This window comes from Phoca vitulina, unplaced genomic scaffold (genome assembly GCF_004348235.1).
Source record: "Phoca vitulina isolate PV1807 unplaced genomic scaffold, GSC_HSeal_1.0 scaffold26, whole genome shotgun sequence".
Classification (NCBI taxonomy): Eukaryota; Metazoa; Chordata; class Mammalia; order Carnivora; family Phocidae; genus Phoca; species Phoca vitulina.
Window position 1 is genome coordinate 4,909,148 of NW_022589729.1, and position 16,341 is coordinate 4,925,488.

Sequence of the window (16,341 nt, forward strand, 5' to 3'; positions counted from 1 at the left end):
GACTTCAGGATCATGACCTGAGCTGAAGGCAGATGCTTAACCAACTGAGCCACCCAGGCGCCCCTGTGAGGGGCATTCCTGAAATACTTTCTACCTATGATTTGTCGCTAGGTAAAGTAGGCACCAGACAGATCCTTTTACTTTATCTTTTAATGTTTGTGAATTATTTCCAAAAAGGGATTGATCATCTATGTCAATATCTCTTCCCTGCAGTTGTTGGTATCAAACATATCAACAAACCACCTGTCTTCCTGTGACATTTGGCAAAGCCCCGTGTACTGAGGGATTTAAATAAGACTATTCCTGCTCTCCAAGAACCAAAGTTCTATTAAAGCTATTAATTTAGATATACATAGGAAGAAAAATACAAAAAAAATGAGTAAATATTGAAAGTGCAGTTTTAGCTGTGAAGCGACGTTGCATGTGTACATATTACAGATGCTTAAACTAAGATTTTGTACAGTGACCCGAGCAAAATTTTGAACATCTCAACTAATTGGGGAATTATAGGTATAGAAAAGTTACACACACACACACACACACACACACACACAATTTTTCTATATTTCTATTTCTAAAATTTCTAGAAATATATGTGTGTGTATGTGTGTGTGTGTGTGTGTGTTATGTATATACGTATCTCCAGAAAATTTGCCAGGAATGCATTTATGTGTAGTGGATCACCCTATGTATCTTCCCTCTATTGAAATCTTAGAACATGAATAACTAAATATAAGGAAGTTTCCAGGGGAGACCACCAACCACCAGACCTAGCCCCCATTCTGTGTGCCATTTCCTCTTGCATTAGTAGAGTCTAAGCTGGGGCCCAACAGCACTGAATATGACCTTTACAAGAGCAGAGCTGTAGGCAGCGTGCCCTGTGGCCTCTGCTTTGGCTCTCTTTCCCTTGCTCGGGACTGGTGCTAGCAGATGTTCTTTTCTTCATGTCTCTGAACCAACTGTACCTTCCTTCAAGCTCAGCCCCCAACTCTGACTGCTCCAGAGCACAGTCATCCTCCTGCACCTGACCACCCAGGGTGCTCCTTATCTTTGTGGCCCCACGGACAATTCTTATCCAAATAGCTACGGGGTTTGAATACCTTCTTAAAGATACCAGGATGGATATTTTACCAGTAGTTTCACTGAATCATTACAAGAGACTTGAGTAGTCGTATTCCCATTTTATACTTAAGGAAAAGTAGTCCGGAAATACCCAATAACTTTCAGAAGGCCACGCTGCTGCCTTGTGGCTGAGACACTCTTCTGAACCAAGGCCTAGCTTTCCCCCTGCTGCCTTATATATTGTAGACTACCTTCTAGAGTTGGCTTTAATATATCTCTAGATAACTTGTATCTCCTATCAAAGAGACCAGAGAATTTAAAAACAACAACAACAACAAACCCCACGAGGCAACATAGATATATCTTCCTGGAACATTAACACTATTTGCCCAAATCATCAATACGTGCTTGGTTGGATTCAAGATCCTGATGTTGTTAAGATTAAGCTTAACGATACCTCTTTGCTTATGTCTTTTCACACGTTGGACATTTCACATGTAAACGATGAAATGACATGACTGTAGGGATCACAGGGAGACTCATCGCTGACTCATGATCCCACTGACCGAACTGCTGGACGCAGCCTCTCAAATCTCTCTCTTCCTTGGGTAATAAAAGTGTTTCTTAATCCCTTTGTTTCTTCCTATCCTACTGACGCAGCGCTCTCACTTGACTCATCCTCTCTCTTTAGTATAGCCGCCCCACACGTTGCCTGGGGACAGGATCATAAGACAGTTTAGGGGATACCACCTGGCACTGAACTTGAAATCATTCCTACTATAAAATATATTCTGTGGACTATAAAGACAATTCCATGTAAAGCAAGCAGGAACAGTACCCTGTATGGATTTAGCTGCTATCCCAAATATTTCTCCTGTGAAGGTGGGTGATTTTCTGCCTTGAAAAGTATGACGTCACTGTGACCCCGTCTTTGAGCATTTCAGCGCAGGAGTCATGGTGTCCCCTCCAGTTTATCCAGGCTTTGTTTCTTCCACAAGAATCCTTATGTATATAGAATCTTGAGAGTCTGCTTTGATGCACTGCAGTTTCCATGGAGGACCCACAAAATAGAATCCTCTAGGGCCCATTTTACACCAGTATCTCTCCCCTTGGTAGTAATAATATCTAACTCATGTAGCATTTTATCCATGTTAAGAGGCCTAGGAGTTAGATACCAGGGTTAACTAACTAATGTGGGTGTGGAAACAGAGGGGCAGGGATATTAAATAATTTGCCCAAGGTAGCACATCTAGTTAGTGATGGCAGCCAGGATTTTAAAACTAAGCCGTCTGTGACTCCAGAGTCTGTGTTCTTAGCCACTATCATCAAAGTACTGTTTTACTTTATTTTTTTATTATCATTTTTAAAATTTTTTAAAAAGATTTTATTTATTTGACAGAGAGAGACACAGCAAGAGAGGGAACACAAGCAGGGGGAGTGGGAGAGGGAGAAGCAGACTTCCCACCGAGCAGGGAGCCCGATGCGGGGCTCGATCCCAGGACTCTGGGATCATGACCTGAGCTGGAGGCAGATGCTTAACAACCGAGCCACCCAGGCGCCCCAGTATTGTTTTACTTTAAAAGACTGTTCACCCAAGCTCAGTTGGTTGAGCGTCTAACTCTTGATTTCAGCTGAGGTCATGATCCCAGGGTTGTGAGATTGAGCCCCACGTTGGGCTCCACGCTCAGCACGGAGCCTGCTGGAGATTCTCTCTCTCTTTCTCTCTCTGCCCCTCCCCTTGCTTGCACTCTCTCTCTTTCTCTAAAATAAATACTCTTTTTTAAAAAATTAAAAAAATAAAAGTCTAGTCACCCACTAAGAGAAAGTAGACAACAAAGAGGGGTGATCAGTATGCTCGCAGCAAGTTGGTAGAGAGAGTTGCATTTTCATCCCCTCTACCTCTCTTTGGGGGTTCATTCCATTTGCTGGCCTTCAGTGAGAGTTTTCCTGACATTTCTGGAGAGTGCTCACTTTCCAGCTTCGCACGAAACCGAAAAACGTGTGTGCGACAATGCTGTCCATCTCCAGAATATGGAAATCTCTTGCTTACAGATTCCGTATTTGGACATGGTTCTTTCCTTTGCCACCCAGAGCGCTGCTTCTGAATCACATTACAGAAGGCTCTGCTGTTTCTGGGACTGCAAAACTGCCACAAAGGCAGCAGGAGCTGAAACCGATCTACAAAGAGTTTCCCACTAAAACTAGACTCCATTGCTTCAGTGGGTCTGTTGCCGTGCTGTTGGAAGAAACTGGGACTTATATTTCTACATATTTTTCTTTAGGGGTGGAATCTTCTTTGTTGTTCCCATTCAGAATCAAAGTGCTGACCATGCTCATTTTGGCAGAGAACCTAGTTTTGAGATAAGGTTGGAAATGTTTGCCCCCAGCAATGTTGCTCATGCCTTGAAAATATTTACACTGTGACTGCAAGCAGTCGTGTGCGTAAGAAGATGGCTCAGCCTGGTGGGGATGAGGACATGGGAGGAGGGATGGGCCGAGAGCCGTTTTATTTAAAACATACTCCTCTTCTGGAAAAAACAAACAAACAAAAAAATCCCCCCAAAACCAAAACAACAACAACAACAGCAACAAAAAACAACCACACAGGAATTCAAAAAATATGCAGTTTTTATTGGGGAAGCAAGGGCAAACAAATGAAATCAGATCTATTTGTTTAGGGAAGGATAGGGAGCTGTGGCTTTCTTTATGATAAAAATATATTATTTAAATGTTAAAACTGCTCAGGTACATTGGTCCCTGGCTCTTTTTAAATAAAATGTTAAAAGTAAGACGAATGTATGGTGATTAACATAACATAATAAAATAAAATAAAATAAAATAAAATAAAATAAAAAGTAAAAACTCTGGAATATTAGCTTACTGATCATTTAGAGTCTTTATATTAAGCAAAGAAATTTTTTTTTTAGATCTTTAAAATAGCAGTTTTCTGAAGTAATGAAAACAAGAAAGTGCTTACCATGGACAGATGTTGTTTCAAAATACTTTATTTTTACTAACCAGTCTAATCCTCAAAACGGGAGTGTGAGGTAGGTACGATTATTGTCCCTGTTTTATATCTGGGGAAACTGAGGAACCAGGAGGTAAGAAATTTTACTCAGGGTCTGGTAGCTGGTGTCGCCAGGGCTGGGACTCAGACCCAAGCCGTCTGGCCTGAGAACCACTGCAGAGCACTTAGGGTTCTCACGGACTGCAGTGTGGACGGATCAAAGGGAGATGAGGACAAGGACGGTGCTGATAGCGGAGTAAGAAGACATTGTTTATCAAATGCCTGGTTATATATCAACATGTTTACATAGGCTGCCCACACCACAACTCTATGGGTAGGTGACATTATGCCCACTTTACGGATCAGTAAACCGAAGCTTAGTGAAGGACGATGATTTGCACCAGGACTCACAGCTCTTATGGGGCAGAATCAACATTGTAGCCTGGGTCTGTCTGCCTCTAACATGGGTTCTTAATCACCAGCTACTTTGTCTCTACCTCACTTGTTAGTTATCCTGTTAGAATGTTCTTATGTAGTAATAAGGAACAGGACATAATCAAAGCTCCTCATTAAGTGATCAGACAGTTTAGCCTCTAGTGGGTTAGGGTGGGGGGAAGGTGGTTGGAAGAGAAAACCATATTAGCCTTAGTGTGCCCACCCCTCCTTCCCCAGCTTCTAATTCCAATCCCCCAAGAGAAGAAAACCATCTTCCCTGCAGACATCTCTCTAAAAAAACCACCATTGTGAGATTCAACCGGTTGATTTTGCTTGAAGCTCCATCCCGGAAGAGTTGTGTGGCTGCTGTGTGTGGATTTGCCCGACCCTTAGTGAGAACTGATGCCTACGCTGGTCAGCAGACCGGCAAGTGAACAGGAGACTGTTTCTTCATGCCCCTCAAGGAGAATTTCCTTGTCCAACCCATGCATTTGAGTTGTAATATTTCCTTTTCTATCCTCTCCATCTCCAAATATTCTATGAGCAGAGTTCCCACATGGCTTAAACATACAATGTACATGTAGTTTTGCACATGAGCACCCCCTGGGATTCGGAGCATTCTGTGTCTGTCTGTCTCAAATTCCCTTCTCCCCTCCCCCATGGCTTTTTTCCCCCCCATTAGGCAAATGGAAGGCCCATGCCACCTGTTAGCATTACATCATTGGTTCCCCAGAACACAGTTGCACCAAAGGCCTTAAACAAAGTAGTTCTTCTTGTATTGTTTGTACTCAAAGAGCTGATATCATGCCAACTGATGTCATTGTATGTCTTTGTGTAACTGCTATGGCAACTGGGCAGGTGGGGAGCCTCCAGCTGATGTCATGGGGAAAGGAGGTGTAGAGACAGAATTTTAAAAAGCTGTATGCTGCTTTTTTCTGTGTGTGGGTTTTTTTGGCATGCATTTTTTTTTTAAACTAGCTGCTTTTAAGACAAATTACAGCTTGAGTACCCTAAATAAGAACAGACAAAAGTCCCCCCCCAACCCCTTAGAGACTTCTTTTGAATTTATTTTGTTGTTCTTTCCTCTCATCTTATATGAAAAAGTGTAACCACTGCCTTTTTCTTAAGGAAAAAAAAAAAAAAGTGAATTAGGGTCCCATCACAAAATCAGTGTGAATTGTTTACTTGGATTTTATGGAGGCAAAGCTGAGCGGATTTAAAAATAACTCTTTAAAGTCTCTTTCGTGGAGTTTGTAATGGTGATGGTGGGTAATTTCAATTTTTTTTAGAAAGTAGTCACTACTGAAGTCTTTCTCGTTTTCCATTTCTTCTGTCTACTTTAAAAATAATCTCTTAGGGCCCATACAAACTTTTTAATCATGATTTCATAGCAGAGTAAACTAGTAATATATAAAGGCAGAGTTTAATTCTAGAATCCATTAAAATGAATTTATAGTTCCTGTTTTTCTTTTCAAAAAGCAAAGGTAGGTTTTGACACTGATGAATGCAGTGAGTGACCATAATATTACCCTCTTTGAATGATCTTTGTGTCACCGCTGGACCTTAATGAAAATATGACTTGCCCAGTTGTCATGCCTAGCTGGCTGTGTACTGGGGGAGCACAGCCCTGAGACTTGGTCTAGGTTATAGTCTGGAGCTTTCTGCTGTAGATGCCAAAGATGAGACTTGAAATGGGGAGAGGCATATGTTACGTTCAGAAACTAGTGGACAGATAGACTTCCTGTCTTTATTTCAACACAATCGTATCCTGTCCACGCTTTGTGTTTTCCGGCCTTATCTCCTAAAACTATCAGGACAGATGTAGGACGTCTATCAGAGGGCATAAATGTGTTCTGGAGGCTTTCAGCTTATAAGAAGTCTCTAACTTCCCCCTCCTTTCAAAAGGAAGGCCAGGGTAATATGAGAAATAGAGCCCACTTGGTGGGAATAGTATCAACTCAGATTTCCTGGCCCTTATATGTACATTGTGTCATTTGACCCTCCTGATAATCCTTTGGGCTTATGCATGTGTGTGATACATCTAATAAATATTAAAGGAAAAATTTAAACAATAAACTGTGATCCATAAATTTCCTACCTTAAACAAGTGCTCTTTTTTGCATGGTCCTTTAGTTTTTGATCACATGTATGGTGAATGTTTCTGAGTTGGCTTTGTTTCATTTAACATTAAATATAGAAATATTTTCTTTGTTTCCATATTCCTTTCACAACTTTTAATGGCTTCCTAATATTCCATTGGATGAATATAATAACTTTTCCTTTTTTAAAATTTGTTTTTGTCCTTGGCCTTTTCTGTAAAATAGATAATGCTGTAGTAAACCTCTTTGTACATCTAGCTGGATATCTTTGGTTAGATCACTTTCTTAAGCTATATTCCCCAAAATGATGCTGCCCTTGTTGATGGGGAGGTTTGCACACCTTGCCTGTATTCATTCAGTCCAGACTCCCAACCACACTAAAAGGTAGATGCTATCACCCTCATTTTACAGATGGGTAACCAAAAGCACAGAGAGAGAAATTAACTTGCTTAAGTCACAGAGCCAAGAAGTTGTGTTACTGGGACTATAGCCAAGGTAATCTGGGTCTTCCAAGGTCCCTGTCCATAGCCGCTCTTGTGTATTGGGAGCAAACTTGTCTTTCTGGGTGAGGTCAGCTTATGGAAGAGTGCAAGACATGCCTACAGTGCCCGAGGAGGTCGACCATGCTTTCCTTGGCTCCCAAAGTACGAGGTTCTATGTAGGCCACTGAGCATATGGCTCTTTGAGGCAGATCAAATCTGCTGCTGGTAAATTGCCTGGCGCTGCAAATGAACTCTTTCCAGGGGAACATGCCACGGTTTGCGTAGAGAGCCACATTGCCAAAGTACCGCATGCAGTGAGATCCTCTGAAGCTTGTCCTGGATCTCCAAATGGCCTTGCGTTTTTGTTCTGATATTATTTTTAAATACATGCACCTGCAGGAATGCACACTTATGTCTCTGGGGACAGTGGCCTTTTCTGCCAGCTCTGAAGTTCTAGGGATGGTCATTGTCACTTTCTGTGTGTTTGCTCCAGGTGGACTTAGCAGTTTTAAGCAGAACCATGAAAACCTCTGTGACAACTCCCTCCAGCTCCAAGAATGCCGAGAGGTGGGGGGCGGCGCATCTGCAGCCTCGAGCATGCTACCTCAGTCCATCCCCACCACCCCTGACATCGAGAATGCAGAGCTGACGCCCATCTTGCCCTTCCTGTTCCTTGGCAATGAGCAGGATGCTCAGGACCTGGACACGATGCAGCGGCTGAACATCGGCTACGTCATCAATGTCACCACTCACCTGCCCCTCTACCACTACGAGAAAGGCCTGTTCAACTACAAGAGGCTGCCGGCTACTGACAGTAACAAGCAGAACCTGCGGCAATACTTTGAAGAGGCATTTGAGTTCATCGGTAACTATCTCCCAAGGGGACTTCTGGTCTTCCACCTTCCTTTCCCCTCTGGCTTTTGCTTTGATATCAAGCCCAGGGTTTATGCCTGCATTGCAGAAAAGCTGCTCTGAGGTGTTTTCAGGCCCTGCCACCTGGTGCTGCCAAAGTGTTCTTCTAAGTCACAGCCCGTTGAACAAATGCATGGGAGCCGCTGGGATGGGTGTAAAGAAACAGTGATGCTGTGTGGTGGGGAAATCCACATCCTTCTAGTTCTCAATGAAAAGGTGTTAGGGAAGAGCATGGATATGTTTTGTCCCAGGACTTCGAAAGAAATAATCAAGAAGAGGGCAATGGAGGCCAGAGCGGCTGCTGCTGTGGCTATCTGGTCTACCATGTCTGTCGGACCTCGCGAGAGATAAAATACAGGGAAGATGACACCATCTCCAAACTCACCCATGCCTCCCTTACGTTGGGCTAAATTAATCTGCAGGCTTAACTGTCTCTTACTTCCAATCAGTATAGCTTCTTTACACGAGGTCGAGGCAAAGGTGGCATTTGCTGAAAGGCTGCTTCTGAAGAATGTTTTTCAGTAAAACAGTGCTGTCGTGAACATCTTTACATGTCAGTCACACCAGTGAAGAGGAGACAGGAGCAGAGGGCTGAGTTGTTTTTCCCTTCTACTTGCTTTGTCTCAGTTCTTAAACACTGGGTAGCAGAAGGGTGTGAATATGAGCATTAGCGAGATGGTACTAGATTTCATAGGACTTGCTCCAAACTCGCTAAAGTAGGAAAGATCAGGTTGTGTAGCCTGAGTAGTTCCCAGGGAAGGGAAATCTAACAACAGCAGACTTTAATCTCCAGAAGGAAGTAACAGCCAGCCTAACCCTAATCCTAACTTTAACTTCTGCTGCTTCTATAGCCTCGAACTGTTTTAAGGCTCAAATTATTATTTGGGGGGAACACCAGGCACCTAGTAGACGCAAAACAATTTTTTTTTTCAAGTGACAACAACCTTCATTACCACAAAAAGGTGATCCAGTACTTTTCCTAAATATTGTAGCAGGTTGTTTACTGGCCAAGGTCCCAGGAAGAATGCACTCATGTTTGGTTCTCCTTTATCAGAAAAAAGGGCTTGGGTCTGGTAGATTTGCTGTAGAGTTGGCAGTTCTGCTCACGTCACCCAGCTGTTTTCCTTGCTAATTGTGCCTTCAGTGCAGGACCATGGACTACTCAGTCTGGAAGGAAAGTCTGGGTGGTCACTGAACTCAGAAAAATAAAGTGACTTCTCCAAGATTGTAAGAATTTTAGTGTCAGAAGGGAGCAGAATGCAAGGCTCTTGACTCCGAGATAGGGGCCTTTCTACAGTATGCTGGGGCAATGTTCCCAATGCTCTGTTAGTTCCGGAATGGCAACATTTGTGGATGCAAAGACACCTTAGATTCTTTATTAATAATATTTGAATTAAACCTTGAGCCCCGAGGAAGAAACATCTGTCACCAAGTAGATGAGGAACTTTCTGGTTGATATATGATGTTATGACTGCAATTTTATCTGACTTAATCCCAGCTGGGGAAAGTTAAGAGATTGTTTTCCATTTAATGAGTAGCATCAGGCATGCTTGTCCCAACAGGATTTCAAGCAAGGCACCTGCATTCCTTATAGGTTATTCAGGCTTATCTGATTTTTTTAGAAGGAAAACAAAACAAGTAACAAATAGCATTTAACCTGAAGAACAATTCGGCATCATAGCCTGCAGAGGCACAATGTTATTTTCGTTGTTATATCATTAGATAAACTGAAATAGTATGGTCTAGCTTTAGGGGAAGCAGCAGTTTTTGTAACCATAATGACATTTACAGAGAGTCTAATATAAACTAAGCAGAGTGTATGTTTAGGGTTTAACTATGCCAGTTTATTTATTCCTGAATTGGATGATATTATTCCCATATTCCCTGAGCCTTGTTAGTATCACTCCCATTATGTAGACAGGGCGGTGAAGCTCTGGGGAGTTAGGGGATTCAGACCTGGTTACTCATCTAGCGTGGAACCGGTGGTCAAACCTAGCACTTTGCAGCTCATCTTCCTATCACCATGCCTCCCAGTCTTGGTGTGGAGGTCAGTAAATAGTGTGTGCTGAAGAGAAGAAATTGCAAAAGGGAAATACTTTCTTCAGATACTTTTATCTATGAGAAATAAGCTTAATTCATAGATTTTTAAGATGGAATTTTGCATGATGTTTCTTTTCTCGATCCACTGGTGGGTAGCCAATAGAACTAGTTTAAGTTAGGGGCACCTGGCTGGCTCAGTTGGAAGAGCATGCAACGCTTGATCTCTGGGTCTTGAGTTCGAGCCCTACATTGGGTGTAGAGATTACTTAAATAAATAAATAAACTAAAAAAAAAAAAAGTGGTTTAAGTTAGATCACTCCTCCTTACTCCCCTGCCATACTCTTCATCTACTTGATATTCCTTCAGGGATTCTTTCTTTGGGACGCCTTTTAGTCTAGAAGTGTCATTAAGAATCCATTTAGGCAGTGCCCATAAGCCACTCCCCTGAGCTTCTAATGTATCTGAAAACTTATAAAGTATTGCTTCTTTCAGTTGCTCTGATTTCTGGGCCATCACTAGGATTCCTGTCTTTGTCATCACCGCCATGTTGGAACAGCATACACAGATGTGGGGGGGGGGGCTGGACAGTTCAGATGTAGGTGACGCCTTGTGCCTGATAACTGCAAGTCTTTAGCTACATTTGCAATAGTAGGCTCTTCTGGTATGAAGCTGAACATAGCAACTTTCTCATTGGGTTTTGTTTCTTTAACCTCAGAGTTTAGTAAGACTGAAATCCTTAATCCATTTAATACCAGTTCCTGTACAGAGCAATTCTATAATGTAAAGAAAGAAATGGTTTTTTCTCTATCACAGCTGGGAGAGACATTGTTAACAACACTAGTTTTGATAAGCCACACAACCTAGTGATTAGAATTAACATCCTTTATCAAAAGGGTCTATTTAATCAGTGGCTTGCTTAACAGGCCAGTTAACTGTGTTGCCTGCAATAAGTTGAAGTGAACTGTTACTATGAATGATTCCTTCCCCTAGTCCCCTCTTTAAATGGAGAAATGTAAATTCTTATTCATGCTAATATTGCTTTTAGCCAGTTCTGGAGGTTGCAACCGTAGGTCTACACAATTAACTAGTAAATTATACTTAGCTTTAAAGCCATTTGAATTTTTTTTTTTCTCTCTGCAAAATATAACATTGTCAAGTCTGGATAAAAGCTAATCTCTCTTTTTCCATCTCTTTCTTCCTTCCTGCACCTCTTGGCTTTCTCCCTTTTCCCAGAGGAAGCTCACCAGTGTGGGAAAGGGCTTCTCATCCATTGCCAGGCGGGGGTGTCCCGTTCTGCCACCATCGTCATCGCGTACTTGATGAAGCACACTCGGATGACCATGACTGATGCTTATAAATTTGTCAAAGGCAAACGACCAATTATTTCCCCAAATCTTAACTTCATGGGGCAATTACTGGAGTTTGAGGAAGACCTGAACAACGGTGTGACACCACGAATCCTTACACCAAAGCTGATGGGCGTAGAAACGGTTGTCTGACAAAAGTCTGGATGGAAAGGATTACTCGTCTCCATTAAGAGACGAAGAGAAAGAAGGATGGATTCTTTCTTTTTTTCCTTTTTCTTTCTTTCTTCTTCTTCTTCTTTTTTTTAGATGGGGGTAAAGTTTGTGAATGGAAACAAAACTTGTTTAAAAACTTTTTATTTTTCACAAGTGTGAGAAGAATTTATCTTTTGATGCCGTTGAGATTTCCTTCCCACGAACTGATAAAGCAGGGAGGCTAAAGGAGTAATTTTTTTAAGCCAACAATAAAAATATAATAAAACTTGTTTCTTCCCCTTTTCCTTTTAAGCTATTTGTAGAGTTTATGATTAAATAGTCTGTGCAGGTTCATAGACCGAAGATACTACAACTTACACAAATTAAAAAGAACCAAAAGTAAGAGACAGAAAAGACATTGAATCACGAAGGCCCAAGAGCTGCCTGGGCCGTCCACACAGGAAACAAAAACCCAACCAAACCAAGCCCTGTTGTACTCACTGGTGCAAAGAGAAAATCAGGGCAGCTTAAGTGGTCTAAGAACCCTTCACATTCTTTAAAGAGACAAAAGATACTGTTGATTTTGTGTGTTTCATACTCGGGATTATTTTCCCCCCTCTCTGGGTTTAAGAGATTTTTTTTTTGAAATAGCGAGGAACTGACCATTATACCATATGCCTTCACTGGCTTCTTGTGCAATAATACGGTGTTTTGAGTGTGCAAACAAGTTAGAGCTGGCAGCCGAATAATAGGCAAATAGTGCAAATTTGCCAGCTTGGAGATCGAAAGGAATTCAATAAAAATCAATTACTTTCCTTCCCACCTTTTTCCTTTAATTTTTTTTTTTTTTTTGATTTGATTCTGGTTACAGTGCCATAAACCTTGTTACATATGTATATCAGACTGTAAAAAAAAAAAAAAAGACAAAAATTTATTTAAAAATATTTTTCGCAAAAAAAAAAACCAACTTGATGTGTTTCTGTTGATTGTGTAAAAATTTATTTTCATTATATAAATGAAACTCATTTTGGGATGTGTCTTTTTTCCTCCTCTTTTCCTCAGGTCAGGTTCAAGCGTCTCTTACCTCTGGTAACTTGTACATGTAACATACGTGGAAATACACACGTATTTTTATGGGGGAAAGAGAGATGAGGAAGGGAAAATATTCTCTGTTCTCAGCGCGATTCAGAGAGAATGAGCAAGGAAACCAAAGAGCTCTGGTTATCAATCTGCCCAGTCATCATCCCCTCTGTTCTCACAGCACTCTACCCTCTTCTGCAAATGCAATTTTCTGCAGAGGGAAAACCTCAGGTGAAGTCACCTTAGAAGGATGAGGGGGTTTCTGCCTCAGCCTTTGAGCTCTGATGACAGGTCACTGCCAGATTGATTGGTTAGAATTCTGTGACCTTTCCAGTGGCTGTCTGATAAATATTTGTAACCATCTGCCATTTAGGGTTCTTGATGGTTCCTCCCCTGCCCCCTTGCCACGCCCCTTGCCACTTTCTCACTTGACATCTTTTGGTAACATTAACCACGGAGAGTGCAAAGCAGCAAATTGAACTCAGCATCATGAGTACAGCTTTCTTACCACACTTGGTTAATACATAGCTGGTGTTCCATGGGTTCCCAATGCATGGAAAAGAGGGCATGGGGGTAGGGGAAGAACATGATCTCAATGTTTTCTATGTTTTATTAAAATACATGTCTAGAGGGACTTGACCAAGGGGAAGATTCACAGCAAACTGAAATTTGCCTGGAGTGAGTAACAGAATTGAAGAGTTCAGGCATGTCCAGTTCTAGATGACTACGTTTGACCTATTTTTGTGAACATTGCTTAGAACTGCTATAACATAGTATTTTTTTGACATTTATTTTTTTAAATAGCTTTTCTACTAGAAGTGAAAAAGAAAAGTGAAGACCAAACTTAACAGGAATTAACTGAGAGCTGTTTGAATTATTTTTACGACAAAGAGTTAATCAGGTGAAAAGTAAATTTCTCTTACGGTGTTTTCTATTCTTCAGATTAACAGTTTCCTTGGTGCTAGAGCATGTTTAAGAAGTCAAGTTGTTATATGATTAGTGATTTAAAATACATGGTAATTTACTAGGCATTTCTTTTTGTTTATTCTAAATCCAAATGTTAAATTTCTGATAGAGTGTAATGTAAGCCTTTTTTTTTTTTTCTTTCGTTTCGTTTCGTTTTCTTTCTTAAATTTTTTTTTTTAAACAAAACAAGGAGAGGAATCAGTACAGTTTCTGTTCTTTAGCTACATGGAAATGATTTATGCTTTTTGAACTTGAATTTGAGAGAAAGACTGTCCTAGGGCAGACAGGAATCCTGCCAACCCACATACCAAGAATTCTGAGAGACTCCGGTCTTTTTTGCTAATCTGTTTTGAGTCACTTAACCTCTATTTCTTCATGAGGAATGTGAACCACTTCATGAAAATAAAATGGATTAACCAAGCTATTGCTCCAAAAACCAGACTCCCCAGGTTTCTGGGCCTCGCTAGGTGCCTCGACTAACTGGGAAATAATTTTGAGTGTCGTCTTCCTGAGGAAGCAGTCTCTGACCGACCGATGCATACATCATTCTCAGCATCTGGCAATGGTGGTTTCGTGCTGAGTGAATTTAATGATTCAATAGAGTAAGTCTGTTATATACAGATTCAGCAGAGACAGATGGCACTGTTACCTTAAGTTGAACAGAACAACAGCTCCAGCTCCTCTCTATACATTTATTTCAACAGTTAATACTTTTCCAATCAGTGCATATTAACCAGGATATGGTGCTCACGTTTCATTGAAGAGCTTGTGCTAGCTGCTTTTGGATCAGGACAAGCGGGCGGGAGGTGGGGCAGGAAAGCTGACAAGTGGAGAAATGTACAAGGGAAAATAGGAAAGAAGAAATATACACAACCCAGCAATGACACATTGACAATAAATGAGGAAAGATGACCTTCTGAAAAGGTAATACAGTATGAGAAAGAGAGAATTGGAGGCTACAGTAAAACAAAGATGAAAAGCTATATTAGAATAAAGAACCAGGACCTGAGTCACACTTCAGAAGTTGATTAAGATAGAGCACTGATAAATTGCTCTAACTAGATCTTCTGGAGGGTGAAATGTCTGGCGAGCCACACTGAATAGAGATAAGCAATATGGCTTTCACCTTGCTTGTGAGCGGGCTTTTGTAGATAAACCAAGGCATATTATCTTTATGTTTTAGTCCCCAAACATATAATATCCAATCTCAGGAAATATGGGTTGACTTTTGGCTTCAAGCTCTAATCAGAGGCAGTCATTATATGTGGATGTGAGCAGAAAATGTGAGCACTGGCCCCTAGAAGAATGGGCAGGAATAAAGTATTTAGATAAAAGAAGACTTCCTGCCCCTATGGAGGTGGTAGACTGAACGCCAGTGCTTTCCATGGTTCCTGATTTCCTTTCTGTGACCTTTTGTCAATGTCTGGTGGAAGACACATGTATCAAGGTGTGTGTTGCATGGAAAGTGGAATCTGGAGGAAGATCTAGAACCCACATTTGCCTTTTACCAATCTCAATGATGTGAGTGACTTTGGAGAAGGGTCTGGTGTGGAACGCATACCTGGTACAGGACTTGTGAAACTGAAGGAGGAGTAATGCAGCAATCACAGCTGCTGCCCTAAGCCCAGGTGAGTCCCCAGATCCATGAAACTGTGTGCTGGCTACAGTATTGCCTGGTGCCCTTTTCAGAGCATAGGGGCCGCTGCTTCACTTCTGCCTCCCAAATCTCATGCAAGTTTCTCTTAAGGCTAACCTTAACCCAGCGTGAAACACGAAAGGGAAATGCAGTTTCTGATTTAGCTAAATTGATACTGTATGAAACCACCATACCCCATCCTTGCCACCTTGGCATCCACCTACACTTCTTTTAACCATACATAACTTCCAGGCAAAGACGTTAGAAAGTGATGTTTCTCTCTAGTAAGAGGCAACCGTCACTTCTACACTTGAACACACGCTAACCCTGTCTCCAAAAGAGGATACATAACCCCATGTGTTGTGACTTAACCCATCTCTGGGTGAAGTTCATTCCTCTTCTGGTTGAGATCCACTCTGTCTTTGATATCCTATAATTTAAATACTGAGATATAAGGATATCATAGATTGAATTATGTTTGCCCAAAACATGTGCTTTTGAAATTTTAAACCCCAGGCCCTTTGTAAATGTGATCTTATATGGAAATAGGGGCTTTGCAGATGTAATCAAATTCTTAAAGAGGTCATATTGGATTAGGCTAATCCAATTACTGCTGTCCTCATAAAAAGAGGGAAATTTGGATACACACAAAGGAACGAATGCCCATGATGAGGGTGGTAGAGATTGGAGAGATACATCTCAAACGAAGGAACACCAAAGGTTGCTGGGTTGCACCAGAAACTAAGAGACAGGCTTGGAACAGATTGTCCCTCAGAGCTTCCAAATGGAGCTAACTCTACTGATAACCTTGATTTTGGACTTCTAGGCTCCAGACTCTAAGAGAATAAATTTCTGTTATTTTAAGCCACCCAGTTTGTGGGACTTTGTTATGGCAGCCCCATGAAACTAAAAGAAAAGATAACTACCTTTACCACATTTTATTTTAGTTGGTAGCTAGAGGAGAAAAAAAGAATTAGTTAATATATAATCAAATATATTTTTATAAAAGCAAGAAATATTTATAGTATTATATTTATAACTCTTACCACCCTACTTTCTACAACTGATCATATGGTCATAGCTGATGTTTATAACTGCCTTCTTTCACTACCCATTCCACCCA

The 16,341-nt window shown here is 41.2% G+C and overlaps 1 protein-coding gene across 1 annotated transcript in view; it reads left to right on the forward strand.

Moving 5' to 3' along the window:
- The window catches only part of DUSP10 (dual specificity phosphatase 10), a 39,231-nt gene extending 26,816 nt beyond the window's left edge, over positions 1–12,415 (forward strand). The window contains exons 3-4 of the mRNA XM_032422243.1: positions 7,579–7,950; positions 11,271–12,415. Coding sequence (XP_032278134.1) covers positions 7,579–7,950; positions 11,271–11,536 — 638 coding nt within the window. The 3' untranslated portion in view covers positions 11,537–12,415. The remainder of the gene's footprint in view (positions 1–7,578; positions 7,951–11,270) is intronic.
- The last annotated feature ends 3,926 nt before the right edge of the window (positions 12,416–16,341 follow it).